The sequence below is a fragment of the Corvus kubaryi genome, unplaced genomic scaffold (genome assembly GCF_017639235.1).
Source record: "Corvus kubaryi isolate FWS band 111438036 unplaced genomic scaffold, C.kubaryi_AGA036_p1.0 68, whole genome shotgun sequence".
NCBI lineage: Eukaryota > Metazoa > Chordata > Aves > Passeriformes > Corvidae > Corvus > Corvus kubaryi.
This window is the reverse complement of record NW_024582056.1, coordinates 16288899-16316113: the sequence shown is the minus strand read 5'-3', so window position 1 is coordinate 16316113 and position 27215 is coordinate 16288899. Positions and strand designations below refer to the sequence as shown.

Below are 27215 nucleotides of genomic sequence, written 5' to 3'. Positions count from 1 at the left end.
CAATGGTCCACTGGCTAACATTTTATAAAACTTGAGATGAAAGTAAGGTGCAATGTCAGAAGATAGTTTGGATCAAGAGGGCATAAGCTTTTCCCTGGAGAGGTGATAAATTCTGCCACACACAATTATTTTTTGTCACCTCGTGCTTTTTAAGCTGCTGTCCTAACCACCCTCTGGCATTCCAGTTGACTGCTTTATGTTCATAGAAGTTATAAAATGTGCAAATGCCTATCAGTAAATCTGGTTTCTGCCAGATCATGCAAGCAGAGCTGGTCCTGGAACTTAAGACTTTGGCTGGACTCCATAGCAGGCCTGAGCAGATGGGATCTCATTTGAGAAGATATTTACACCAGTAGAGTGGAGGATCTTCTACCACCTGTGTGCCTGCAGAAAGACAGAATCAGAAAAGTGCTCTGTAGCTAAAGTCTGTGAGATTGTTGCACAGTGGTGGGATGTTTGCTGTGCCTGTATGATGGGTGGGTCAGTGGCCATTTTCACACTTGCCTATGAAGCTGGAGGACTGAAGTTGTGCTGTTACAGCTGCACATGAAGATCTTTCTGTAAATGGGTGCTGGATGGTTTAATCTGTCCCAGCTTCCTTAGTGGGGCTGTGGCTGAACACTAACCCTACAAACAAAATTACTTAGCTTTAGGTCAAATCATCCATGAAACCCTGTAGTTTCAAAGATGGCTCTCCTGAGAACTGTAAGAGTGATAAAGTACATTTGCACGCAGCGCAGTTTCTGGAGAACTACTCCAAAAGGAAGTACTGTGGCTGAAGATTGTTGAAATTACTTTAAAGTTTGATCAGTTTATGGGAGGGGTTATAGGATGTGCTTGACTGCAGTAATGGCAACTTGAGGCCAACTGACAGGCAAGGTCCCAGGGTGTCTGCTCCCTGATGATGAAGAGCATCTGCCAAACACCTCGGACAGGGCACTGCAAGACTGTCTGTGGGCTTCTCCTTTTATGCAATTAGTGCACTAATCATTTTTAGTCCAGAGCTTTTCTCAATGCCTCTGAAGTGATATAGATTGCCACCACTTCAGCACTGTTTAGGAAGGCCAGAAAACTTGAGGGTCATGAATATTATTGAAGCTTAAAAAAAAAAAAGAAAAATAAGAAGAAAACTACCTGAAATCCCTTTCCCCTGCCTCCTCATTAAAAAAAAAGTGATCTTTCCATGGCATTTGCAGCTTTCTCTTTTGCTTGAAATCAACATCAGAGTAAGTGAAAGGAATCAAGTAAATGCAAGCCAACAGATTTTAAACCAGATGACATCTACCTCCTACAGCAAGTACAGAAGGCAAATCTTTAGTAAATATTTTATAACCTGTATATTGTTGTAAATCAGGTCTGATATGTTCAATCATACTTTTGGTCAGTGTCTTTTTTATTTCAGATTATTGCTTTACTTTTCAAGCAAATGTGTTTCATGTTTGGAGCAGGAGAGAGCAAGTGTAAAGTCTGCCTATGAAAAATAAAAGTGAACAATAGATAGACAGGGCTTTTCAGACACAGAGCATAAAGCATCAACTTTTTTTACTGGCTGAGTCTCCTCTTCCACTCTACAGTGATTGGTGTGATAGAAAAATGCTCAGCTTCTGTGCAAAGACTGAAACCAGGTATATCTTTTTACATTTGCTCTCAATGAGACAAGTATAATGATGAAGCTATTACGGCACAAAGACTTTTGATAAAGGCATGTTGATCACCTTTCTTTTGGCCTGAGAAATACATTATTCCTTTTGTCTCAGCAGCTGTGAAGTTCCTAATCTCTCTTCCTCACTGTGATTAGTGACAATTGCATTTAGACTCCAGTGAGTAACTATTGTGTGTTTGTTTTCTTTCAAGCCATCTAATGAATTGATATATGTGTAATGCTAATTCACATTTTTCCAGTGTGATAGCAAGTGTGATGCTAACAGCTTGGCTGTTCTGTGGAATTTCAATTGAATGTCTCCAAGCTTCAGCAGAAAATGGGAACATCTGCTTTCTGAACTGTTTTTTGACTGGCTGGGTGACTCAACTTGTAAAACCAGCAAAAAAAATCAAATAAGCTTTCTTTTTTATTTGCCATGCAATTGAATAATCAGAACTGATATGAAATATTTTTTCTTCTTTGATTAAAGTAAAAACTGGTTGTCTGTATCTTCCTTTGAAAATCCTGTATTTTGGAAAATATCCTGAACCAAATGTCAGAGAGTAGTAAGAAGGGTAGATAGAAAGATCAGGCTGATTTGAAATGAAATAGTAGTTCATTTTCAAGTAATGTTTGATTAATTTCAATGAACTCATATTTCCAACCAAAATGTCATTTCTGAATTAGGCACTAAAAACTGCTCTGACAAAGTGCTGATTGAAACCTTCAAAATTTTTTTTTTTAAGTATAGAGAAAATTGAGTCAGCACCATTTCTTTTATAACATATTCCATTTGAATAAATAGTCATTTTCTGGTGAGAATTCCTAAGCAGTAGCAGTCCTTTTTGATGAACCACAAGTGGTACCTAAGTGACCAGAGATTTTCTCTTCTGGCCTATCTTCTGATCTACCCTCTGCTTTTTCTGTTATTCACAACAGTGGGTAAATTCTCTACTGAAGCATAATATATATTTAATTTTCTTCAGTCTATCTACTAGCAAGCAAAACTGAAACAGAAGCACATTCATTGACATGTGAGATTTACATCCAGACAGATCTTTTGCTATGACTTTATACAGAGCCTAGTACAAGGCAATAGTAGAATAACCAGTAAGTCAAACTGATAAAATCAAAGTTTGCATAAACCTCAGCACAGCTATGGTAATTCCACAGTTCTGTGCCTTGTCCCAGGCATTGCATACCATAGAAGAAAATTGTAATTCAATTGTGGAAGAAAGAAAACAGGACTTCTCTAATTCTAGCTTGTTAACTATCATGGTAACTGTATTGCAAACCTATGAACTCAGTAGGAAGGGCTCCCTTCTGTTCATTATCCCTTATATCACCCTTTGAAAAACAAAATTTTAAACTGTTTTGAGCTGAGGAAGAAAAATTCTACAGAGGTCATTATTCTATACAACCATTTGGAGCCTGATTAATAGAAAGCAGTTCTTGCATACTTCTCTGAATTATTCATTGGAACTTGTCCATAAAACCATCACTATGGAAGAATTGTGGATTTGTGGCTTGCTTTATGGTATGGCATTCCTCATTTTCAGCAAATCAAGACAAAAAGCCCCTACTCTCTAGGAGGCACAGCTGGTGAGGTCAGGAAAGTGAATCTCTATAAAACTCATTCAGCAAGTTAATGTCATTTATTGGTCCTTTGCCAGAAGGTTGACTAGAATCTTGCGAGTGCTCCAGTGCTGTGGAATGTCACCTGGCCTCTTCCAGCAAAGTGCCAGATATTGCCAGGATGGATTTTGATGAAGGAGCTGTCCCTGCCAACTGGCACGCACACCAAGCCATATGCACATGCTCTGCTGAGAGCCCTGCTGGCAGTACTGGAGATGGGAAGTCATGTGCCAAGCCCAGTGGGCTTCTGACCACCTGAATTTGTGGATGATTTGGCACTCATTACCTGCTGCATCCGAGTTGAGCAAACTGTCAAAATTTATAATGATGAAGCTCAAGTGCTCACATCCAGATAGAATCCATGTGTTTGCATCAGTGGCTGAGCTGCCCAGACTTCAGACAAAGCTTGTTCTCTTCAAAAGATCTGTGGTCAGGAGACCGCATGTTTGTGTGTGCCTCTAAAGCAATTTTGGCCTCCAGATCTCTCCTGTCTTGTTGCTACTGGTTTGGAGAAAGGGTTGAAGAAACTGTGCTTTCTCTTTTTTTCCTCACCAAGAGCAGGGGTGGTGAGGCAGTGTGGATAAAGGCTTTTCTTCACATCTGTAGTGTGGCTGAAGTTGGGCATATATATTCCTGCACCAAGAACAGTTAGTTCCCAAGCTCATAGAGAGCACACTGAAAAAGCAGCAGGCATACGATTGGAAAAGAAACCCCCAAACCAAACCAAAAACCAAAACCCAACAACAAATTAGAACAACACCCTGCTCTTACCCTCCCCCAAGAAAAGAGTATCCTGGGTCTTAGCCTGCAGCTATCCCAGGGCTCTTGGGAAGACATTTAAAAGTAAACGCTGTAAGCCCCCTCACTGTCCCCCAGTTATGAAGGTGACTGGACCAGTTTTGGCTCCTTTTACATTTTAGAAGACTTCAGGGTTTTTCTGAATTGAAAGAGTTACTATAATCTTCCCAGGGACCACAGCATCAGCAGAGGTTGCCAGACACAGTGTTTTGGCCTCCTCCAGCACCACATGGTGCTGGGAAGGGATCTTTGAGGCAGTGGTGTTGGAAACATGCCTCACAGCTAATCTCCAGCTTCCAGTTTGACTTGCCTGTGAGCTCCTGTTGGGATGGGCAGGAAGTTGGTGACTGAGGCTCAGGATCTGCCTAGGACATTTTATTCACAGTGTAGCTCTTCCCTTGAAGAGATACCACAAGCAGACCTCCGAGGTGAGAACTGTCATTGTTTGGCCTGTCTCCCATTTCCCTTTTATTTTTCCTGTTCCCTGCAATATTATAATCTTCAGCTGCCTTCACAGAGATGTCTTTAATAACAGATCCTCTGAATCTTTTGCTCAATAAACAAATTATGGGGAAGCAGAGCTCTGCTCAAATGATAGAACAGACTTCTGGCACTGAAACTGCTGTCATTCCCGGGCCAAGCAGAAGAGTTCTGTACTTGTGCTCTTGGTTCAAAGGAGCTGTTTCTTTTGTAATTAAGCATGGGCAAAAGTGAGTTATGTGCTGATAGCCCTAATTGATCTGGATTATCCCTTGGCTGGGATTAATCTCTTTAGCCAAGGGGCATACCTGAGTGCAGTGATTCAGACTGGGAGACTGGCTCTTGGGGTAACATCCCACAGACTCAGAGGCATCCGATGTGTTTCATGGCACTGAATTGCCAAAGTATTACAATTCAGGTGTTTAAATCTGTAAAGATATATGCCTAATGAGCTCTTGTGTTTGAACACAACTAGATTTTACTTGCAGTCAAGACAGAATCTTTGTGTTTATTTAATGCTTGATGGCTGGCAATATGAGTGATTCATTATCAAGGGTGTGAGATTATGAATAAATAGGTTTTTATTTATAACATTTATCACAAAAGATTTGCTAGATATGGGATTGAATTTGCTCATGCACGAATCTTAAACCGAGCAAAACCTTGTTCCTTATAGACTTCCAGCTTCTACTCCAGTTGATCTTATTGATAGGATCAAATAGTTTTGTATCCACTACCTTTAAAGAAGCAATGCTCTGCTTTCTTAATGCATGTTGGAAAAGGTGACATATTATGATGGGAAATTATTATTGTCTTATAGAAGCTTAGTTCAGAGTAGACTTTTAGAGTAGTGAGACAACTGCAGCACAGCACAGCAGTCAGCACTCATGTGTACTTGAGATCAAAATTCATGAGAGGTCGCCAAAATTTGTAGGCACGTGCATAGATTAAGGCTGCAGTAGTCCCTGGGGCTGGTCACATGCTGAAGTTGAAAATACACTCAAGCGTCCTTCTGTACAGATCTATAAATAGTGCACCAGTTTGTAATTTTAACGCTTTTTCTGCAGCTCCACTGACTTTATTCTACCTGTGCTATTCTTTTCCTTTATAATAATGAACTGTATAAACTCCTGGGGATTTTGCCAGAGCTCAATAGCTCAGAAAAATGGGGCAGAAAATTAGTGCAAAGTATTTCTTACTATCCTGACAGTCAAGGAGACTGTGATGGGTTGAGTTTCTGGACGCCTAAGGATTTTCAGCCAGCTTTTCCTCTTACACAAGTATAGGTTGATTACAGTAGAGAGACAAACTGTTTGTGTTGGACTGAGGACAAGTAGTACACTGTTTGTGCCAATCTATCATAACTTTTCAAGAGAGGAATGTGATCCTGAGGGTTCTAAAAAGGGCAGATGTGTTAGGTGGTTATCAATCAGCCTTTGTGGGAATGTTCCTGGGTTTGAAGTCTCCGTGTCAATAATTCATAGTGAACTAACAGTTATTGGGTGATGAGCCATCAGTGTCTATACTTAGAAATAAGCAGGTGTGGTGAGGGGTGAGTTTTTCCATCTGGTACAAAATGCATGTACAGTCTGCTTGCTGGCAGTGAAATCGAGAAGTATATGGCTTACCTGGGGCACTCTTAACTGGCAGGAATCACAACACTCATTTCCTCCTCTTCATGTTATCCATCTTTAGTGACTTTCTTCTATGAAAACAGCCTCCATCTGCAGAGATGCCACTTGATTTTGTTGGCTGTGCACGCGGTGTAGGCACCTGCCACTGGATCACCGTTGATTTCATTGGTAAAGGCCAAGGGACAAAAGAGGTAACTTTGCATTAGTTGTCCCAGCAATGCAACTAATGCAGCAACTGTTGGAGAGCAACCATATCCAGCAGGTACCTTCTGCTTTCTGCCTGCTTCATTTCTGCATTTTAAACAAAGACCAAGCAAACACTGCAATCTTTAGTCCGCATTTTTGCCAACACACCAAGACTGTGACATCATTTTGCCGTGCCACATTTTCCTCAGGGGATGGTGACTGGGCTGACAGCCCATTCTGTAGTTATGTTTTGCTTCAGCTTGCTTCACAGCACCAGCGAAAGAGTACTGAAAATCCTGAAGACTGTGAGAGCATGGACACTGTCTCATTTTTGTCACATCTGAATTGTTCTTATTCTGTTTTCCTTCAAAGAATGTCTTCTCAAATATATTCACGAGGCAAATTTATGTTGTAAAAATTATCCAGGACACGCATTTTCTTCCAGTGTGCTGTAGAGACGCTGGACTGATTTAACAACGCTATTTCCGTCATCCCTCATGCTCTCCCAATACCTCTGAAATCCTTTTGCTAGCAACCCATAATTACAATCCTTAGAGTGAAAATCTAGAGTACTTGATCCCTAAAGGTAGCATAAAAAAGATACTAGCACCAACAAAATTTGTAGGGCTGCCCTTGCAAATTGTTACAGCAGTTGACATGAAGATTCAGGATTATATCCAGGGCAACTTAACTACTGTGATTGTAGACCTGCTTGCAAACAGTGTGTAGTTTATACTGCAGCCACAAACTACCATGCATAAAGTATCTGTGAAATGCTAAAACTGCAGCAAAGCCAAGCTTTAGCAGAGGCTGAACCTTCTACATCTTCTACTCCCGTGAACTCCCTTGACATCTACTTGGGAGACAGAAGCACAGTCAAGGAGCCATGTAGCCACCTCCAGACAATGCCCCTCTGTGAGGAAGGATTGCACAAAGTCCCTCTAAGAGGGAGGAAAATACCTGACGGAGAGGAAAGTACAAGCAGCTCGTGAGACATCAAGAAAGTGGTGTATGCTTTATGTTGTGTTCCAGGACAGGTGGACTCAGCCTGCTGCAAGGTCCAGAGAAGGGCTGGTGTACATCAGTGAGCAGAGGAATGGCAAGTTCACCATTTGAGGGGGCCCCAAGAGAACTTGTCTCATCAAAGATACTGCGGGATGAACATGGAACTTTCAAAGTGGAGCTTTTTCAGTTTGCCAGAGGGAATCGAGCAGTACCTGTGGGCAGGGGGACTCTGTACTGCAGTACAGAGGTCCTGTGGAAACTCACACCAAATCAGATGAGTCAAAGACTTGGATTCACTTATGTTGGTTCTTAGGAGTCAATGAATATCCTTGGAAATATTTCCTTGAACTCCAGTCTCCACTAGTTTTTTTCAAGATGAGAAAGGGAGGTCCAAAGACCAGATGGAACTATGAGGGAGATTTTCCAGCGTTGTCTCCTCAGAGAGAGTGACAGTAGGCAGGGAGGTTCTGAACATGTAGTTCAGTTTCTTCCTCCCTGGCTTAGTGGCTTGTGCAGAAACCCATCCTCTTCAGAAACTTTGCATTTGGTGCCTCAGGGTGTTTTCAACAGTACATTTCTGCAGAAGTGCCCTCTTTAATGTGTGTAAACAAAATCTCTCTGCTGACACAGGCACCCAGATATCAATTCAAAAACTAGAAAAAATCCTACATCCCATGAAAAGAAGGTGGCCTGTGATGCAACATGTGTGGGATTTGCACCAAGTATGTTCATCGGGACATATGGTTCATCACACAGGTTTTTCCAATTGGTCAATAGTATTGCTGATTTATGCTTCTTTCCTGTTGCAAGTTTGATGAGCTGCACTGTTTTGGTCTGATTTTTGCCCTGTGCATCCTGGCAGTGATTATGCCTACCTGTCATGCTGGTTATGATTCCACACAAGAAGGACATAAACTGGGGCTGACATAATCTGAGTGTTCGATCATTTGAGCCTGGAACTGCTCCCACTGAAAAGAATTTGTTTGTCCATGTAGGTATTTTGTGGTGAAAAATACCAGAAAATCTTTGGGTTTACATTTTCTGCCTCATTATTCATTTCAGCCACTGAAATGGTATGACAGCAGACAAGAAGTTTTACTGAAAAATTGCAGAGTCTAGAATCTTCACACTGCTTTTGGAAACTAAGCCTAATGGTTAACTGGTATTTCTAAAGTCATGTCACATGTCAGGACTGGGAAATGCTAGTGTAATGTCCTCTAGATGTTTCAGCTGACGTCCTTTTCTAGTTTGATGAGTAGAAACAAGCCTCTGTGCTGTATAGATATGATGGCATTCACCTTACACCGTGTACTTTGAAATAAAGCACAACAGAATACTCCTGGCTATATGTGTATCCTGAGGGCCTTATTTATGACACCACTTTAGGTGTTAACAGCTCTGCCTCTTCTTGCTGCAATGCATGGGAATCCAGCAAAGTGTTTGGCCTAAAGTCTGTCTGCTTCTGGTCAGTACACAGAGTGACAGTGCCTACCCACTGAGATCACACTTTTTCACCATAATGTTACAAATGCCTCCAGTCAAGGTGCAGGGGATGGGAGTGAAGCAAAGCATCAACAGCAGAAAATATAACTGGACCTTTGTGGAAGAAAAGAAAGTTGTGCCAAGGCAGTGAATACACTATTCCAAAGGCAAGGGAACATATCCAAATTAAGCCCACTTCTCCCAAAAGTAGTATTTTTTTGCCAGAATAAGGACATTTGTAATGTTCCCTTCTGATAGAAATACCAAATTTTACTGATTTTATATCAATTAACTTGACAGAAATACTCTTTCTTTATGTCCCTCCACTTCCATTTGCTTTTATGAGAAAGTTACACTTTTTTCTCCTAACTCATCTAAAAGGTGTTTCAGGAAAGTGCAATTGTTTTTACAGAGATTTTAAATTTCATCCAGAAGAACTCTTTGCACAAATGTAAAGAAAAGGGGAAGGTTCTTGTCCATTTGTCCTTTTTTTTTTCCTTTAGCCTTCTTTATTCTCCCTCGTAATCTAAACAAGGAAAATCAGTGCTGTTAATTCTTTCTGGTTGTGCCAAAGATGCCTCCAAAATATATTACCCCAATGGAGAGCTAATAATGCAAAAAGAATCTTTGAGTACTGCTAGGAAATTATCCACAGAGGAATAAATTTTTTCTCGTTTTCCCACAAAATCAGTATTACTGTTATACCTGACTGATTTTCAGATTTTTCACCCTAAAGCTTACTCAACCATTGGACTTCTCCTGAGACTATGCCGATTCCTTCTTTATTATTCTTTTCTTTTTTCTTTTTTTTTTTTTTTTATGACAGTCAACTGTTCTTTTAAGCTTAGTAAATTCTCAACTTGCCAAGCTAAATATTCCAGACAAGGAGCTGCTTGTCCAAAGTAATTCTGTTGTGGTAAAGCACCCTGACCTTTCAAGCAAGGGGCATTTCAGGTTATGCAACAAGCATGTGAGATGCTGCTGGAATGCCAAACTTCTTCACTCCCCTTTCATGCCATGCCCCTGCAACCTGACAGTTACTCATGGGGGCTGCCTTAAAGGTTGTTTTATGGCTGTGACTTTGGCAGCAAGACTGTTGGCACTCCTGCAGAGAGAGCAAGCGTGCTTGAAATCAAGTTTTGTACTTAAAAGCCTGTCTGTGCTGTTAAGGAGAGCACAGCTCTAACCTCTTGCTGCTCATGGTATTTTTGTAGCCCCTGTGACACCAGTCAGTCCCTTTTGGTCCTGTAGAAGAGCCTGACTGTTCCAGAAAATGCCCATCTAAGCAATGTGGATGTGCTTGCTGCTCCATCTGCCATGACAGGAATTGTGCCGAGCTGTAAACTTCGAAGATGTTACTTGTTTTGTTTCATACCAAAGCAGACAGCAAACCTCACTCTGGTCTATACGCAATCCACACACTGGCAGCTACTGTGTTTTACTTCTCTGAGCAGCTAGAGTTCCCCTTCATGAGACTGATCTGCCCATGGAACTGCCCATCTCCTCTTCCCCCTTCCTTTTCCCTTCGTGTGTGCCATCCCAGGAAAACCCTGGAAGCTGCTGAAGGTCTCCAGAGGCTGAAGGAACTGCAGCTTTGAAGTAGGTGATAGAGTTGGCTCTGCCCTTCTTCCTTTCTCAGTTTCCAGGTGGCATCTTTCAACTGGTGCTGTCACAGCAGGAAGAAGAAAGCACCCTGGGAAATTTACAGGTCTGCTTCTGCCATGTGAGTTAGGAGATATTTAAAGGTATGATATGTCTTCCTACTAGGGCAGAGAGAGAGGCTGTGAGGGGAAGGCATAGCATTTAGGTTCTGGTCAGGGAGTTGTTTTGCTTTCTGAGCTGCTCTGAGATTTTTGACTTCGTGCAATATACTCAACTGCAGTGCAAGGGTAAGGAAGAGACTCACCCATCTGCTTTCCTTGTGTGCTGGGGTGGGAATCACAGGGTTTTCTTCCCCCTTCCAGGTGCTGGCAACTGCTACTGCTGGTCATGGTGAACATGCAGGACAGTTAGGTCAAAGTAGGTGAAGTATATTCCTGACTGAAAAGACCTTTGAAATTTCCAAATCAAGTTTCACATAAACCAATTTTTTAAGTGATGCTTTCCACACTGCTGTCTCCCCATCCTGCATATCCTCTGTCTGAACAATATTCTTGAATATATGGGATTTTTTTCTGCTATTGTGTGGATGAGGATGTACCAGCTTCCTACTCTGAAGAGCCAAGCCATTAATAGTTGAGAGCTTCTTGCCGATGCTGAAGAGGCAACAACAGTGTTGTCTCTCTGCCTTGCCTATGGAAGCTGGCAGCAACAATCTTATCAAGGCCAAAACAATAAACTCTGTTGTGCTTTTTGAGTAACAGCGGCCTGTTCTCAGTGGCTGACTCCTGTTATGTGCCTCTGCTCCCAAGTCCCTGTGGACTCTCAAGTATTCTGCATAATTTCTCTTTCCTGCATTCACTAACTGTGTTTCATTTCCTTAATGAGACTAACTGGCAAAATTAGAGAGATTTTAGCTGTGGGATATCAAACTCATACTGCACACGAGCAGCCAGCTTCCCATCCGTGTTTGGCTCAATGATTGTGTTTGTAACTGAGTACACTTGTACTTTGTACTGTAACATCGTATTATAAACCCTTCATAACCTGAGAATGTCAGCCTGGGCTCATGGGTATGTGCTGTCTCTCAGAAGAGTGAGACATGCTACACCTGTCCAGATTTGGCACTGGGTATAATGTAACATAACAAACCAGTGAGGAGCTATTGTGTCAGTCCAGTGAGTTAGGTTCAATCAGCAATAAAGCAGACATAAATACACTTTGCTAACAGACATGAATATAGGACTGTAAAAGGACTGTGAAATTTCCTTTAATAAGTTTGCATAGAAAATTGTGATTTGAAATAATTTCTCCTTTGCAGAGTTGTTAGCTCATTTACGCCTGTGTAATTGATTTACAAACACCTTTTTTCTGTTAAAAAGTTATTTACATGCTTGACTGTATCTTTGCTATCCATACTCCTCATGTGTAAGAAGCCTGACAATTAATGCTAAGCTGAATTCCACATGTTTGCAGAAGCAAGCCCACAGATAGCTGTTAATTTCCCTTGGTACTCTTATAAGCCATTATGTTACTGCTATTTTATTTGCAAAATAAACACTGTACATTTACTTAATTATATTTTATGTCATAATTCCAGGTTTTTCTTTGGCCTACAGGGACTCAGGGCCCTCAGGGTAGCTTTCCTTATTATTAAACAACAGTTGTGTAGCTGTAGTTTGTAAATTATGATTGGAGACATGCATAACAAACCAATGCACAGCAGTTCCTGTAATAAAGTGAAAAACACACCTTTACAGTGAAAAATGTGATTTTCCAAAGGGAAAGCATGAAGTGCAGTTCAAAACTCATATGTTTATCTGCTATTTTGTCCTCTCCGAATGAATGAATAATGTCTGCATTCTAAAAAGGAAAATAATGAGAAACAGCATTCACAATGAAGTGGGACAGAGATTGTTGCTGCTTTTGATATATTTTTAATTTCAGCTGATGTTTGAAACTACTGTAAAGGCAGAAGTGACTTCCAGCAGGGTCTGGTCACACCAGTGACTATCCTCGTGGACCAAGCCTTCTCGGCAGATGGATGTGTTGGTCTCTCTCCTCTTTGTCTCCATGCACTTTTCAAAAAACCTCCAAGGGTCATCCTTTATCCACAGCCTTCCTCTCAACACAGGGCCTTGTAGCTGCCTGAAACAAACAGCTGTCCCCGTGGTTTTTTAATATATGATTTCCTTTTGATCCCATCTTGTGTGATTGTTTGTCTTTGGCAGCAACTGTGTAAGTGAGAATTTGGAATTCTAAAATATTTAAAGCACAAGTTCTTTAGACAAAGTTCCTGCACAACAAAATTTGCTCCTGCACTTCATATTGCATATCTTAAAATGTAGTGCTGGCTGAAGGAAGGAATAATAATAATTCTGGTGACAGAATTAGAAGATATATTGTATGCAACCAGCTCTGTATTTGCTCAACAGATTTAATTACATGGTAAAATTAATTTATCAAGTTTTCATATTTATGCTTTGACTATTCATCATCAGGTTTCTGTATGCATTTTTGGAGGGGTCTTTTTTGGGTCTGGTCCAAGCACTGCTGAACTGCTCTGATTTGTTGGATATGTCACTGTAGTTGCAATGCTTTGCTGCTTTTTTTTTTCTTTTGCATTTTTATGCTCTGAAAGTAACATCTTTTTCTTTATCTTTTTTAAAGATAAAGACATTCCCTGCTGATACATCTAATCCTTTTTTCGATCCCTTTACAACAGTACCACAGTTTTCTGTAAGTAGAACGTGCAACTAAAAACTGTGTTTTAACACAATTCCAACTGATTTTTTAAATGTCAGAAATCTATGCACTAAGCAGTCCTCAAAAAAAAAAAAAAAAAGGATAAATTCCAAGTAGAAATTAGAGTACAAAGCAGTTAAATATTTCCATTATACAAAATGTTGCCTGCATTCAGACATTGCTGCTTACTAGACAGAGGACTAAGAGTTAAAGGTCAAGGCTCACCACTGATGAAGTCGGTCCCAAAATGTTGTTCAGCTCAGGACTGCAGAGGACACTTGTGAAGCTCCGTAACATCTTTACAGGGAGCAGTAAGGGAATGGGAAGACTTAGTCCTCTGTCTAGCAATTGCATGGCCTCCTGCCTGAAACCACCTGCTGTGCCATCACAAAGAGGGCCCTGATTTTCATTGAATTTACATCTGAATTTTAAAGAATTATAGTTAGTGGGTGAGTGACTACAATGGTATCCTTGTATAAACTCTCATGTTTACCTAAGAGCTTGAATCCGATATTGAACTACATTCTTGTTAAATTTTCACAGAAGATGTGACTTAGGGATTTTGGTGAAGTAAACTACATAAAAACAGAAAACTGACAATTTAAAAAGTAAGTACAATCGAAATCTTGCTTTAGTGGTAGAGACATTATGTAATAAGTATGACAAAAAAAGTATGACATTTAACTACTCTTTAGGAAACACTCTGCTTATAAACCCCATATAAAATGACTTACAATTTTTAAGTTACATTTGCAAAATGAAGCATTTCAGACTTTGACTTTAAATTTTACTGGTTGCAGCAATCTATATCTGGCATATAATCCAAGATAAGTAACTTAATTCACTGTTGGGTCATGTGGAGGTTCTGTCTGTATTTAATGATTTAAAGAAAGAGGCTTTTCTTTCACAATAAACCTGATCATGGGCTTTTATGTAAATGTGTTTTTTCTCCAAATAGGTATTTTAAAACCAGTTAGCATCCCCAAGCTGTGTAAGTGCCACAGTTGAGCTCTAATTAAAGGCATTTGAAAGTACACAGGAATGCCATAGCAATGTTTCATTATGTCAGCCAAGTCCAGACAGCACAGTTGTGATAAAAGCTAACCCACAGTTACACTGCTTGTGTCTTTCACAGTCCTCCTTTATCTAAACAAAAAGATGTGCCCCCAAAATAGCTTTCCCACTAATTAGTATTGATAGTCAGACATTATTTTTCTGTCTCTGACAGGATGAAAGCAAAATTTAGGAGGGGTGTATAACATATATTTTCATAATTGGGGGGTCAGAATTCTGAAATACAAAGAGTAGGTATACTGATATACTTAACCACAGAAATTTCCATATTGCAGAATATGGCTATTTCATGGCAAATTCAAATGTTGAATTTTTGTTATGTTCTGTCAGGAGAAAATAAGCAAAGCAAAATTCAAACTAATCTTTCTGAAATCCTATCTTCTCCCCATAGATTTCCATTTCCCTGGGCAGGGTGGAGGGCAAAATCCAGATCACAAATATTTAAAATACCATTGCAATAAAAACCTAACGATGTATGATCCATCACATGATCCCGTACATTCCTTTTAGTGAGTTATGTACAAATATCTGTGGCAAACAAGCAGCTGCCAATGGGACTGCATAGAGATGGGAAAACTATCAGGAGAGTTAGGTGGGATTTGGGGATTTGGTCCTGTGTTTCATGGCCCTCTGTCCCAGCCCAAAGAGAGGTGTTTTTCCACAGAAGCATTTCAGGTCATCCTGATGAGATCTAACTCTGAATGGTCTCCAGTCACACACAGACCCAGATGGTAATGTTTGTTAATTGATTTCTTTTATTTTGTTTTCTTGTTTCTTTTCCTTACTTCCCCTTCCCCCTCCTTTTTTTTTTTTTTTTTTTTTTTTTTTTTTTTGTGGAAGAAAACATTGAAATGTTATTAAGCAGGAATATGGAGAGTGATATTTAGAAGGCTTTACCTTTCATGTACAGCTTCAAATTTGGTGGTGTATACGCAGTTGTGTTGATCAGATGAAAAATTAGGTGATGTGGTTACCTGGAATGTTTAAATATAAGCTTCAAGCCAGGAACCCTCTGAATTTCATAGAAAAATGGCAGGCATGATGGCCATATTCTCAGGCAGGCATAAGGCATATAGATTTAAATTAATGACATTTTATCTGTTTAGACCAGTTAAATATTTGGCTTAAGTGTACCATGCAATCAGACATATAAATAAAAAAATTGTTTGGATATCTCCTGTAAAATAATCATCCAGAGCAAACACACAATGGGACTCCAGGCAATTCTTCAGCAAGTGTAGTTTGTCATCACTGCTGATTTCACTGAGGCTGGGAGAATTTACATCAGCTGCAGAGTGATGTCTTCTTCTCATGCCATACAGTAAGATCGGGCAGTCCTCAGAGCACAGGGGTCCTGTATGAGGAACACCAGATTTCACACCCCGGCAGTTTGTAAGGTTGAGTTTTAAAAGTTGAATGACAGAGAATTTTGAACAGGTTCTATTAGCCATTATTTACACACAGGAGAGTTTCTTTAGTTGATTTTACATTTTTCCATTTTACTAATTTTGTGGAATCAATGGAATTCCTTTTGCTTAAGAGGTTATTTTGGATCATAACAGATGTGTTTAGACATGTTAAAAAGTGACAGTAAGCAAGCAAGCCTAACAGAGGCAGTCTTTCCTGGGGTCAAATATTTTTCCCACTGTTTAAACTATGTTTTTGAATCATTTGCAGAGGTTTGCAGAATTTGAGAAATAATTAAGACCAAAAAAATAAAGGTTGCTCTTCAAATAGCTGCTTCCTTATGATGGTGATTTTTCTTCCTCCCTGCCTTAGACTCTGAACCAGGTCCAGAAGAAAAAGTCATCAAGGAAGAAATGGAGCTGATACTAGCAGGAGAATGTTCTAATGATCCTGACACACTGACAACTGCAGTTGCTCTGTGTTCTTCCCAGGTCAGGGTCAGACATGCTCCACAGGCACTAGCTGCTGTGGTTTGGCATGACAAATAGCCCATGCCAAAAAACAAGACAGGGCTGTTTGATTTTTAGGGATCCTCCCCCTCTGGTTGTAAGGGTAGCCCAGTCTTTGCTATAATGCTGTGCTAATATGCCTCACATGAAAGACAGGAGATGGTTGCTTGATCTTTGTCTTAAATCTGCACTTCCAATATTGCTTTAACATTGCCTGTCACTGGATACTGCAAAAATATTTCTCTTGAGGCATGTTCCAGTTAGCAAATGTGGGAAAGGGGCGGAGATTTCAAAACCTGGACTCCAAAAACCCAGACCCCCAGCTGTTAACAAAACACAGAGTAGTTAGAGGACCCACCAGCAAAGTGTATAAGATTCCTGAAGAATATTCCAGAAATCTCATGTTGTCAACATTCTGCATCACTTTTAGGGAAAATGCAATAATGATAAGTGTCATTCTCCAAACTGATTATGTTTTTTACCTGAATGCTGCCAGTCCCATACGTGCCGTGTCATTTCATCCAGCGCATGTTGCAATCAGGCTGATCCCCCAGGCATCAAAAGAGGTGGCTGTCCAGCATCTGCAGAGGTTGCACTGAGAGGTTATAGCCACAGCCTCCCGTTTGTTCTCATTCTCAGTTTCTGTTACCGAGTGCTTGGCAATGAATTGGATAGTGAAGGATGGCAAGACCAGCAGCAGCTAATTTACAATTTTTTCTTTCTTTTCTTTTCTTTTACATCCTTTTATTTTTTTGTAGGCAGAATTTGCAGACAGCAAATTACAGTGCTGTGGGGTGCAGTCATCTCCTAAGATTACGCTGGTGTCTCCCTCACCTGTCCTGAGGTCTCTGGCAGAGACTATTCCGACTCCAACAGTCCAGACAGTATATACGTCGCATAAGCCCATTTCGCTGGCAGACAGGTACTGTGCAGTTCTTCCACAGAAATACTATGATGCTCTCTGCATTAAAGGAGTCAGCTTGATTTCCCTTTTTCTGTCATAATTACCATAAAGTGTAATTTTCTCTTATACCAAAACATTATTGCTTGACTACTTCAGAATAGGTGAGTTACGTAAAGAAATACCTGTAACTCATACTCTCATGCTCTGAGATTTAAAAAAAGCCTACCTTAATTAACTACTGTAGCCAGCAGTGTACCATTTCTGTGGCCAATGGCCTGGAGAGAAAGGGTTGTGCAGATTTTCCTCAGGCAAGTCATTTTGTCTGAACCACAAAGGTTTTGTTTTAATAATTGCTGTTACAATTTGTTTTTTGAAATTAGATGTCCATGGGGAAAAGCTGAGGTTGAGAAATGTCTGTTCTTCCAAATGAAAAACAGGCATTGGTTTTCTTCCTTGTACCTCTTTCTTTTTCTTTTTTTTCTTTTTTAGTAATGTGTTACAGTGGCCTTGTAATTTCTCAGAGAAACAACAAGCTATACCACCTTTCCACAGAAAGACAGACTCTTTTCAGTTTTCTATTATTTCATCCTACTGGTTTTGCATGCAGGCTTCTTATTCTATAATTTAATCAAAGCTGAACTTCCCAAGCTGATAATTTACTGAATATAAATGTAGCAGTGGATATACTCTGTATTTCTGGAGCACAAATAGTCTTAGGCTTATGAAGAGAAAAGTATTTCTTTGACATCATAATAAATGAGTCTTTTTTACTTTTGGATTCGTAGTCAATTCCCATTTTTGGTTGTTCATTATTTTTTGCAGATGTTGGTTAATTGCACCTGCACACTTGCTCAACATTGCTAACTCATCTAAAAATTTATCATTCCAGTAAAAATGTAATTCTGAAGCTGTAATGCTGAACTCAGCTTCTGTGGGATGTCTCAAGCACACGTGGGTGATTCTACCCCTGCTTCTCCACAAATGGGCTGCAAGGTTTCTGCAATGCAGTTTAAATCTCCAAACTCTGTTACAAGTGTGAGATACATAACTTTCAGAACAGCACGGTAAACAGTTTCAGAAATTGAATCACTTACCCGAGGCATTCCCAGGGTTACAAAGCCTCTGGGCTCTGGAGTGAATTGGTGAAAGTGAGAACTTCAGGCTCCAATTCCCACACCCTGATATGTGCAGGACTGCGGTAAATCCAGCATATCTATGTATCTATGTATATAGATATCCCTCAATATCAGACCACACCAAGGAGCAGAAGGCTGTAACAGTAGTCTTTCATGATGGCATTTGCTGTAGCTGCTCCATTTTTAGAGTCCTAGTCCAGCTTCCTTTGAAATGAGTAGCCTTTAATGGGGGTTAGATGAAATTATAAACTGTTTTGCCATGTGGATCTTTTTATATCCTTCTTCTTGCCTCTGTTTGCTCTTCAGAAATATCAAGTGATACTTGTTTTTGAATCAGCCATCAGTTATCAGCTTTTTCACTGAATTGAGTCTGACCTTTTTTTCCCCTCCTTTGGTATTTTGAAAATGTTAATTATTTTAAATTGAAATCTGAGACTTATTGTTGTTCCCATAATTGGCTGTTTGTGCATTAATTACACAGTGCTGAGACTCTGAGGCGTGAACTTGAGAGAGAGAAAATGATGAAAAGACTCTTGATGACAGAATTATGAAATTCGCACTTCCGTCAGATGGAGAATGGATTGGGGCCTTTCATGTGCCTTCTGTCTGTTTACATTCCTCTGCTTCTGTGTACTCAACATAATGCATTGGGAAAATGTGTGATATTCCTGGCTCGCCTGGATTCACCACGGTTGGTTAAAATCACGTCTCGGCTAGACACTAACTTGAAGGAGTTCCTTTATTCATTTGCTGCTGGGAAATAAACCTTCAATCCTTTATCTCTCCTGAGATTTTATACTATTAACACAATTAATTTCTGGTTTGGTTTTGGTAAATCTAGGGCAAAGAGGATCAGCAAGGAGCATACTGATTTCTATTGGGAAACACTGTTCTGTACATATGTTAATAAGTGCACAGAAATTAATGTTATGCAGAATATTTTGATAGTAACATAGAAAATATGTCATTTTGTACAACTGAAAATTGCAATGAGCTACTGCTATTTGTTAAAGAACCATTTTTAAAGCAGAAGAATGATTATTACATCCTAACCCCAGGACTGTTAGTCTCCACAGAATAAACGGCTGTCTTATTAAATTCCTAACCTTAACCTTCACTCAGAGATATAAATAGCTGCAAGGGGGAGAGACACCCCACCCTACAGATATACGCACCCAGTACTCCCTAGAGTTTGTCACCTTGACCTAAACCTTCAACTAAATCTTACCGTATTTCCATTAATGGATAAAAAAAATGCGTTGTTTAAAGTAATTTCCTACTGACTTTCTAGCTTGATACTGACTTTTTTAAAGTAAGTGTGGAGTTTTACCTTCTCGAGTTTGCCTAGGCTTTAAGGCTAGCCCACACTCGGACATCTTCTGCCCCAGCACTGAAGGTTGTAGAGCCTCAGCGGTGTGGACATAGCTCACAGAGGGAGAATTTTTTTCCTTCATGGATAAATAAACCACCTTCCTGACTGACATGAATTGACTGGTCACTTTAAAGAACAAGAACAGTGATAGTTTATGGCATAGCTGTGCCTATACCCATATTTTTAACTCTACTAATCAGCACATGTGTCCCGGCAAACCTGCGGAGGGTGCACCTGGCTATACATCCTGGTCACCTCCAACACCCAAGCAGCCTCTACATCCAGTAGAGCTCTCTCAGGCATGAGGTGGGGTGGGTGGTCCAGCACTAATAGAGCTGCAGCCACAGGGAGGGAATTACACAGGTAATGCTACCAACTATTTCCTAGGGAAAAAAAAGTCTCTGTTTCCCCTTGTTCAGTAGTGCAGGGTCATCTAGAAAACTAACAACATCTGACTGTCAGCTACAAGGTACTCTTTCAACAGGAAAGCTTTTGCGCATTTTGTATGGCTGAAGATGTATATTTTTCTGTTACTCTGTACACTATGTTCTCTTATTTGTATTAAGATAAAAAATTGCCCTCCATTTGGCACTGATTACGATGGCTTTATCTCAGCTTAAGCAGTTTGTTTGTGTGGAGGCTGGGAAGTGATTGCTGTGAGACTGGGTTTCCTTCAGAGTTAGCTTCTGCTGTTTTTCTGAAATGAGAGTTCTGGAGAGCTTCGTAAGACTGTGGATTGCAATGTGAAGGTATAAAATGGCTTGTCTATCTTATATTTGCTGGGACAAGAAATTAGCATTAGGCTTCCCATTTAAATCCACCAAACCCAAAACTTTCTGGTTGCCATAAATTGGGTCAAAACACACAGCACAAATGTTATGTAGAAAATCACATTACAAAATTTAACCAAAGTGGCTCAACATGAGCAGTGGGCACAAGGAGCCACAAAAACTCACCTGGACTGTAGATTCAAAAGCATTCCGGTGACTTTTCTGGGTAATCAGATATGACTTGTATGCTGTCCACCCTCTAGTTGCAGAGCCAGGACATTTCCATTCCTTATGTTTTAATGCCCCACTCCATCAATATAAAAAATTGGTTAGGAACATTAAATCCCTGTGAGGAAATCAGAAAGGAGGGGAAAATGCACAGACACAAAAGAATGCAATATCCTGTTACTCTTTTCTCACCCCTTCCCAGAAGGTATCGGGGAGGGAGAGGCAGCAGCACATTTTGCCTGTGTCCAGGTGAGAGTGAGCCTTCTGAACAACGAATAAATGAAAATTGTAACTAGAAATGCTGGTTTGGGAGAGCAAAACAAAGTAAGATTGAGAATGGCACAGTGCTGACTCTAGCTGAATCTGGTTTTCTGCCTGTTAGGTAACCCCCAATTGTGTTTGAACTGGCAACAGTTTCACAAAGTCATTGTCAAGGAAAAGAAGGGAAAAAAAACAAACAGAAAAAAATCTGAACGCATCCTTCGGTCATACTGATTGCCATGGAGTGAACTTTAGGAACCCCCCAATATGCCTTCAGGTTTGGGGGCAAAACAGATCCAGTTACCCACATTAAGTCAGTCTGGTCACATAAGAAAAAGGCTTTAGCAAAACGGAATGCCTGAGTCTGACCAGCTCATCAGAAGTTCTGGCCCATAAACAGTCTATTAGTTTATTATTTTATGTGCATCATTATTGCTCCCACTGTATAAAATTTCTTCAGCTGAAATAGTCAGAACCGGAAAACAAGAAATGTGAACAAAGGTTACTTTATACAGCCAAGTCTTTATAGCTGAGGCATACTCTGGGATAGCTGAAGAAGGGCAGAGATTCCTCCTTCTTTGGTTCCCACCAGGAGAAGAGAGAAAGGCTCATGTGGCTGCTTAGTTTCTGTGGGATGTTTTCTACAGAACAACTCCAAGTACGTTGCCTTGTCTTGTTTTAGTGTCTTATCCACTGGCTGCCACTGTTTCCTATTCTGCAGTCTAATGGAGCTTTATTTAAACTGTTTTACTGATATCAAACTAAACTTTTAACTGTGGAATGTCATCACCTTGTTCTTTCTTACTATGAACCTTCTTCAGCCATGCTTCAGCATCTCAGTTTTCACATCCTCTGAAGAAACTGCCTCACCTCTGGTTGGGAATTACAGTGTTAGGACACCTGTTACCCAAAACTACTGTGAACAAGACAATGCCAACATGAACATATTGCAGAGAGGCAGATAGTCCAGATTTGCCCCTACAATTTAACTTTTCAGGTGTTAAAGGATACTCTGCCTGAAGGTATGTCTATATAATAGTGCAGAAGTATCTGAGCTAGCTTTAATGAGCTTGCATATGTAGTTGTGGCAGCATGAAGCCCAGCACAGGCTATCATTATCATGTACATTGACATATGTAAAGATAATGCATTTGAACAGCATTCTGAAGCATGTTCTCCAGAACTGGTGACAGGAAGGGGTGGCTGAAAGGATTTTGTCTCTTCAGCTCTCCTGGGAAAGGGTTCATCTCATCTAACATGAAAATGCCCAGCTCTCACCTGATGAGAGATCAAAGGAGCTGTCTTCTGGAGGTGCCTCTGACTTAAGTGTCTACCTTTATCCTGATTAAAGTTAAGTGAGATGAATCCTGCTTTCCGTCCCTCTGGTTGGGTCTACATTGCAAACCCTTGCTGACTCAGCTGCATCATCCAGGGTTCAGCTTCGAGGTACGACTTGTGATCGGCGTAGCTCTGCCAGAGAAAGCCTTGCACATTAGGTGTAAATAAACTAGCAGAAATATCCTTTTATCAGGACAGCTTTTATCCCTTGTGGGAGAGCAGAGAGCTGGGATAACAACTTACAGTGACATAAGCACAGAGGCTTTGCTACAGCTGTGCTCCATCTGGGAGTAGCTGGTTGAGAACACCTCCTGCTGTAGCCACACTGGCAGAGCCTACCAGGGGTGGCCGCGGCTTTTCGCAGTGCCCCGAGTGATGCTCTGAGCCCGTCAGCAGATCCCAGCTTTTCAGCGTGAAGTCTCTAAGCAGCGGAATGCAATGTTGTCATGTTTGGGTGATTCCAGCAAACTTTATTGGCCATTTAAATAGCTATGCAAGGAGTTAAATATTTTCTCATTTTGCAGTCTCTTTTGGAAGCCAACCAATTGTGCTTTGTTTTTGTGTGGCTCAGCTGTTTCCACTATTTTGTTTTAAAAGGAATAACCAGGTTTTCTTTTGAAATGTTGGTTGAGATTCCACACCTCTCTCAGATCCCACAGTGTGTGCAGACTTTTCATGTTTCATACACCCTGGAAGAGCAAAATTTGAAAATTAACTCCTCCAAAGTTTCAGTTCGTGGCTTCACTCTCTTGCAACAGGATTCCTATGTGCCCATTTGGAACAGAGCTGGCAATGCAGTGAAATGTTTCATTGGAGGCAGCATCATGTTTTGTTTGAACTGTTTACAAATAGCCTTTGGTTTTGGTTTTTTTTTCTGAATACATTTCTGGTTCATTTGCTGCAAAAACCCAACTTGTAATTATGCAATGGAATATTTTTTCTTTCTTTTTCTTTTTCTTTTTTTTTAAATGTCCTGATGTTCAAGGAGTTTGCAATAAATATACTGAGACTGATCTGTAATTGCATGTAAGATTAGCCTCACAACTGTGTTTTGTAAAGTTAAGTGCCGTAAAAGAAGCTGTAGATGATGTGGAGAAGGAGGGAAGACAGAGAGTAAGTGGAGGAGAAGGCTTCTTTGGCAGCTGCAGCATTGAGTGGTGGGCAGCAGCTTTAAAGCAAGACTGCTCCCATTTTGTTTCATCTGAGTAGCAGCGTGTATCATCAGACAGTGTATGATGGCATTTTGTTGAAAACATGCCTAAAGAGAAACTTTTACGGCTCAGCTGTTTACCTGTTCCTGTATTCATGCCTGCAATAAAAGAAATGAAAAATAAATCACAGAGTCTGAGCAATTTGTAGTCAAACCAGTCATTTAGGAGGCAAGGGGCAACATGCCAATTGAAGGAAACATTTGCTTGCTAGTAAAGTGGATCCACCATCATAAAAAAAATTGCAATGCAAAGAAAAAATGGAGAGATAATTTCTTCATAAATCCCAGAGGGTTTCCTCCACCTTAAAGTTACAGTTCAGTTTTGTGGGGTGCCAATCATTTGTGGGGTCATTAGGTGGGGCACACTTTGCTGAATATCAGAGCCAGAAAAACACTGGCAGGATCAAGGTAGACAAACACAAAACTTGGCAGGTTTTTGTGCTTTCATCTAGGGCTCAAAAGGCAGCAAAAAAACATTACTAGAGTGGAAGGGGGAAGGAATGTTCCACACAGGGCTGAGAGACACGAAGTTCTTAAACTGCTCCATCGAGGAAAATTTAAAAACATACCCACCAAAAAACCCAAAACAAACAAAGCCTGATCACTGCAATTTTTTTCAAACACAAAACATTTCACAAAAATTTCAATTTTTGCCCTTGATTTTCCCTTTCTTTCAATGTCTAAAGGAAAAGTTGCTTCAGAATGAAACATTTCCCTTTCCTTCAAAGATGTCTAAATCAGGACGTTTTGACATTAACTTTCCAGTGCACTTAGGAAATTAAATCCCAGCAATGTTCACCCCATTTTATGAGGTTGCCAAAACTCTGTATTCAGAAGGAATCTGATCCCAACCCAATTTCTCCATCTGGATCGTCTTCTATTTTTAATCTCCGTGTGGGGAAATCAGAGGAGCAACAGATCAGTGTTCTTCCAACAGTACTCAATTTATACCAAGAAAATTGATTATCCAGACAGCAAACCTAGTTAATTAATTCTGCTTAATACAGGTCTTTGCTAAAGAACAGTGTTCTGAGGTGCAGTGGAATGAGAAGCTGTGCACTAAAAGGTCAGCAAATACTCTTGTGGAATTCAGCTGCAATGGAGAAGCGTGGGGACTTCAGAGATGTAAATCTGAACAATCTTTTGTTCGTTATCAGATGACTGATCTATGACACTGAGTGTGAAGTTGTTCCAGAAGCCACTCTGGACAGAAGTCATTGAGAGCAATTCTGTATCTCTGGAGACATGCTTTCTCCAGCAGAAAACAGACTTATCATGCAGGCACTGTTAAGTTGGGGCAGGGGGACAATAAGGCAATGGTTTCAGCCTGGCTGTGGTGCACAAATCCTGTGGCAGTAAGGGGGTAGGAAGGCACCCACTAGGGTGCAGATGCAGGTGAGTGTAGGAGACCCCAAGCTTCATGAAAGGTGACAGCCATGCCTTTGCCAAGCAGAGTGAAGCCTTTGGGGCTCGCCAGCACTGGGATCCCCATGCCCAAGTGCAACTTGACCTGAAGGGCAGCCCTGCAGCAAACACAGAGTCAGGTCTGGTTGTGACCAGATGTACAGGAGGGTATGCCAGGGAATGAGGAAAATAAAAGATCAACTATTGCCCTTTCCCAGCCACCCCAGGACAGGTTCATGGGAGCATCCAGTCTCTGGTGTCAGATGAGGAGGGCAGGCTTGCCCTTTTTGTGAGAAGCCAAAAATAGGATCTGTTTAGCTGTGACATCAGATGTGTTTGACAATCCTGACCATTACAACCACATCTTACGTGCTGCCAGTAGCACATATGGTCTGTGAGGTGTCTCCTCACCAGTCTTCAGGATCTGTGATGGTCAGGAGAACAGGGGAAAACAGCAAAAAAGAGAGCAGCAAAAAACCCACACTGTCACCTGCTGGACAGCCTGATGGCAAAGTACTGTCTAAAACACTATTTGCCTTTTTACTTTATTTTAAAATCACATATAGAAAATTGCCTCATTACATAAGCAATATGCAATTGATACTAATTATGTTATTTTTTAATGAGCATTTTGAGCATTACTACAGTGTGTGTGTGTGCTATGTAATGTCAGTGAGTGCTCAGCTCTGTCATCAGAGTAGCATAAAAGCCACATGGATTTTTACTGTTTCATGCAGTGATTATTCAGTTCTTCAAGCGGGGAGCAACTTAACTCTCCTGCATCATTCTCCCTCTGCTTTTGATTAGTAAGCTCTTTGGAAATCCAAGAAAACCACAGAGAAAATTCTTTTCTTTAAAGATATTTGGTCAGTGATGCTTGGCATCCCAGGGACTCAATGATGTGAAGAACTCAAATATCTTATTTTTTTAAATTATTTGCCTTGTTGCTCTCAAAACATAAAAAAAAAATTGATTTCTGTGCTAATTGTCTCACGCTCTGCTCTGGCTGCTGGCCCACTTCCAGCAATGCCAGGCTTGGCAAGGGCACAAGGTGGCTTGGCATGAGATGACAAGGATTGGGTGGGGGGTTTTTTTGATGGAGGAGTGCTAATACCACGAGCACTTCCATCCTTCTTCAGGTACATTTTTTGCTGCAGCTGACTCAACCTCTTCATTCCCCAGTATGGGATGTGCTCTGCCTTGTTGGGAGCTGAGATATTTGCAGCTCCATGGCCACCCAGAGAGGGTTTGGGGCTGTTGAGGCTGAGAGCTGTGGTGCTTGTGTATGTAAGAGGCACCCATAAGAGCTGAGGCTCTGGAGGTTTTGGAGGCTGCCCTGCATTCATGTTGTGAGGCCACGAGTAGATGCATGAGGCTGTGGGGAGAAAGGTGAACTGCCCTCTACCTGGCTGTGCAAAATTAGGAACTTACTGGTAGAGGCATCACTGTGAGACTGATCACTCCTCCCTCCTGCAAAGGCACTTCAAACTTGTGCCCTCCAAAGCTGACTAAACCCCACAGGACCAATCTTTGCTCAAGAAACAGAGCTGCAGCTGGTGCCTTTGGCAGTACACGTGCTCGCTGCGAATGAGAACGGCAGTGCCCTTGTCACACGGGCTCACAGCTCCTTTGTGGCACCGCGGGGATGGCAGCCCCTGCGAAGCACCTCTACCAGGGCTGCCGGCCTATGAAGACGGGGAGGGGAAGTGCTGGAGCTGCCTTAGCTCTGTAGCTCAAGAGCACTCCCATTTTTCCACTTCCAGCTCAACATGCCAAGGCTCAGTGTGGGTTCCTGACAACTTGCCCTGGTTATTTGCAAGCCACCAGGAACAGAAGGTACATCCTCGAAGGACCTGCCTCTCAGCCGCTTAATACCTTTCCATGCCACCCTGCTAATCCTCCTCCCTCCTCTGCTAGTCACTCGCTCACAGACTGGTTCATGGGTGCCTGCTTCCTTTACCCTTGTGAGCACCCCTCCCACACAAGCACCTCTGGCTTCGTTGGCTTTGCAGTTGAAAAACTTTTGCCTTTCTGAAGGCCCTTGCCAGCTCTTGCTTTCCCTGACCCTCAGTGGGTGCTCCCCCAGCCACACTTTCCTACCCTTCCTCTGTCTCACTCATTTCTCCACCTCCCTTTCTGCTGTCCTGGGTCCAGTGTCTAACAGGCATTACAGCACAACAGGTTTTCCTGCCAACCAGGAAACCTCCATGAGATGGTCTCTTCCTTCCTTCCTTCCCTCCTTCCCTCCCTCCCTCCCTCCCTCCCTCCCTCCTTCCTTCCCTCCTTCCTTCCTTCCCTCCCTCCTTCCTTCCTTCCCTCCTTCCCTCCCTCCCTCCTTCCTTCCCTCCCTCCCTCCTTCCCTCCTTCCTTCCTTCCTTCCCTCCTTCCTTCCTTCC

The 27215-nt window shown here is 41.3% G+C and overlaps 1 protein-coding gene and 1 long non-coding RNA gene across 5 annotated transcripts in view; one reads left to right on the top strand and one right to left on the bottom strand.

Moving 5' to 3' along the window:
* EPB41L4B (erythrocyte membrane protein band 4.1 like 4B) overlaps nucleotides 1–23540 on the top strand; it is a 169903-nt gene extending 146363 nt beyond the window's left edge. For 2 of the 4 annotated variants that reach the window (XM_042048629.1, XM_042048628.1), the window contains exons 23-25: nucleotides 13132–13200; nucleotides 16955–17118; nucleotides 18718–23540. In XM_042048629.1, coding sequence (XP_041904563.1) covers nucleotides 13132–13200; nucleotides 16955–17118; nucleotides 18718–18787 — 303 coding nt within the window. In that variant the 3' untranslated portion in view covers nucleotides 18788–23540. Of the gene's footprint in view, nucleotides 1–6250; nucleotides 8725–13131; nucleotides 13201–16954; nucleotides 17119–18717 lie in introns of those variants that run through there. The other 2 variants (XM_042048630.1, XM_042048631.1) reach the window with 2 other exon arrangements.
* LOC121674355 lies at nucleotides 11811–16961 on the bottom strand. The gene is made up of 2 exons (XR_006019590.1): nucleotides 16679–16961; nucleotides 11811–15634 (listed from the first exon to the last, which is right to left on the bottom strand). It is a non-coding gene; the product is annotated as an uncharacterized LOC121674355 (long non-coding RNA).
* Nucleotides 23541–27215: the final 3675 nt, after the last annotated feature.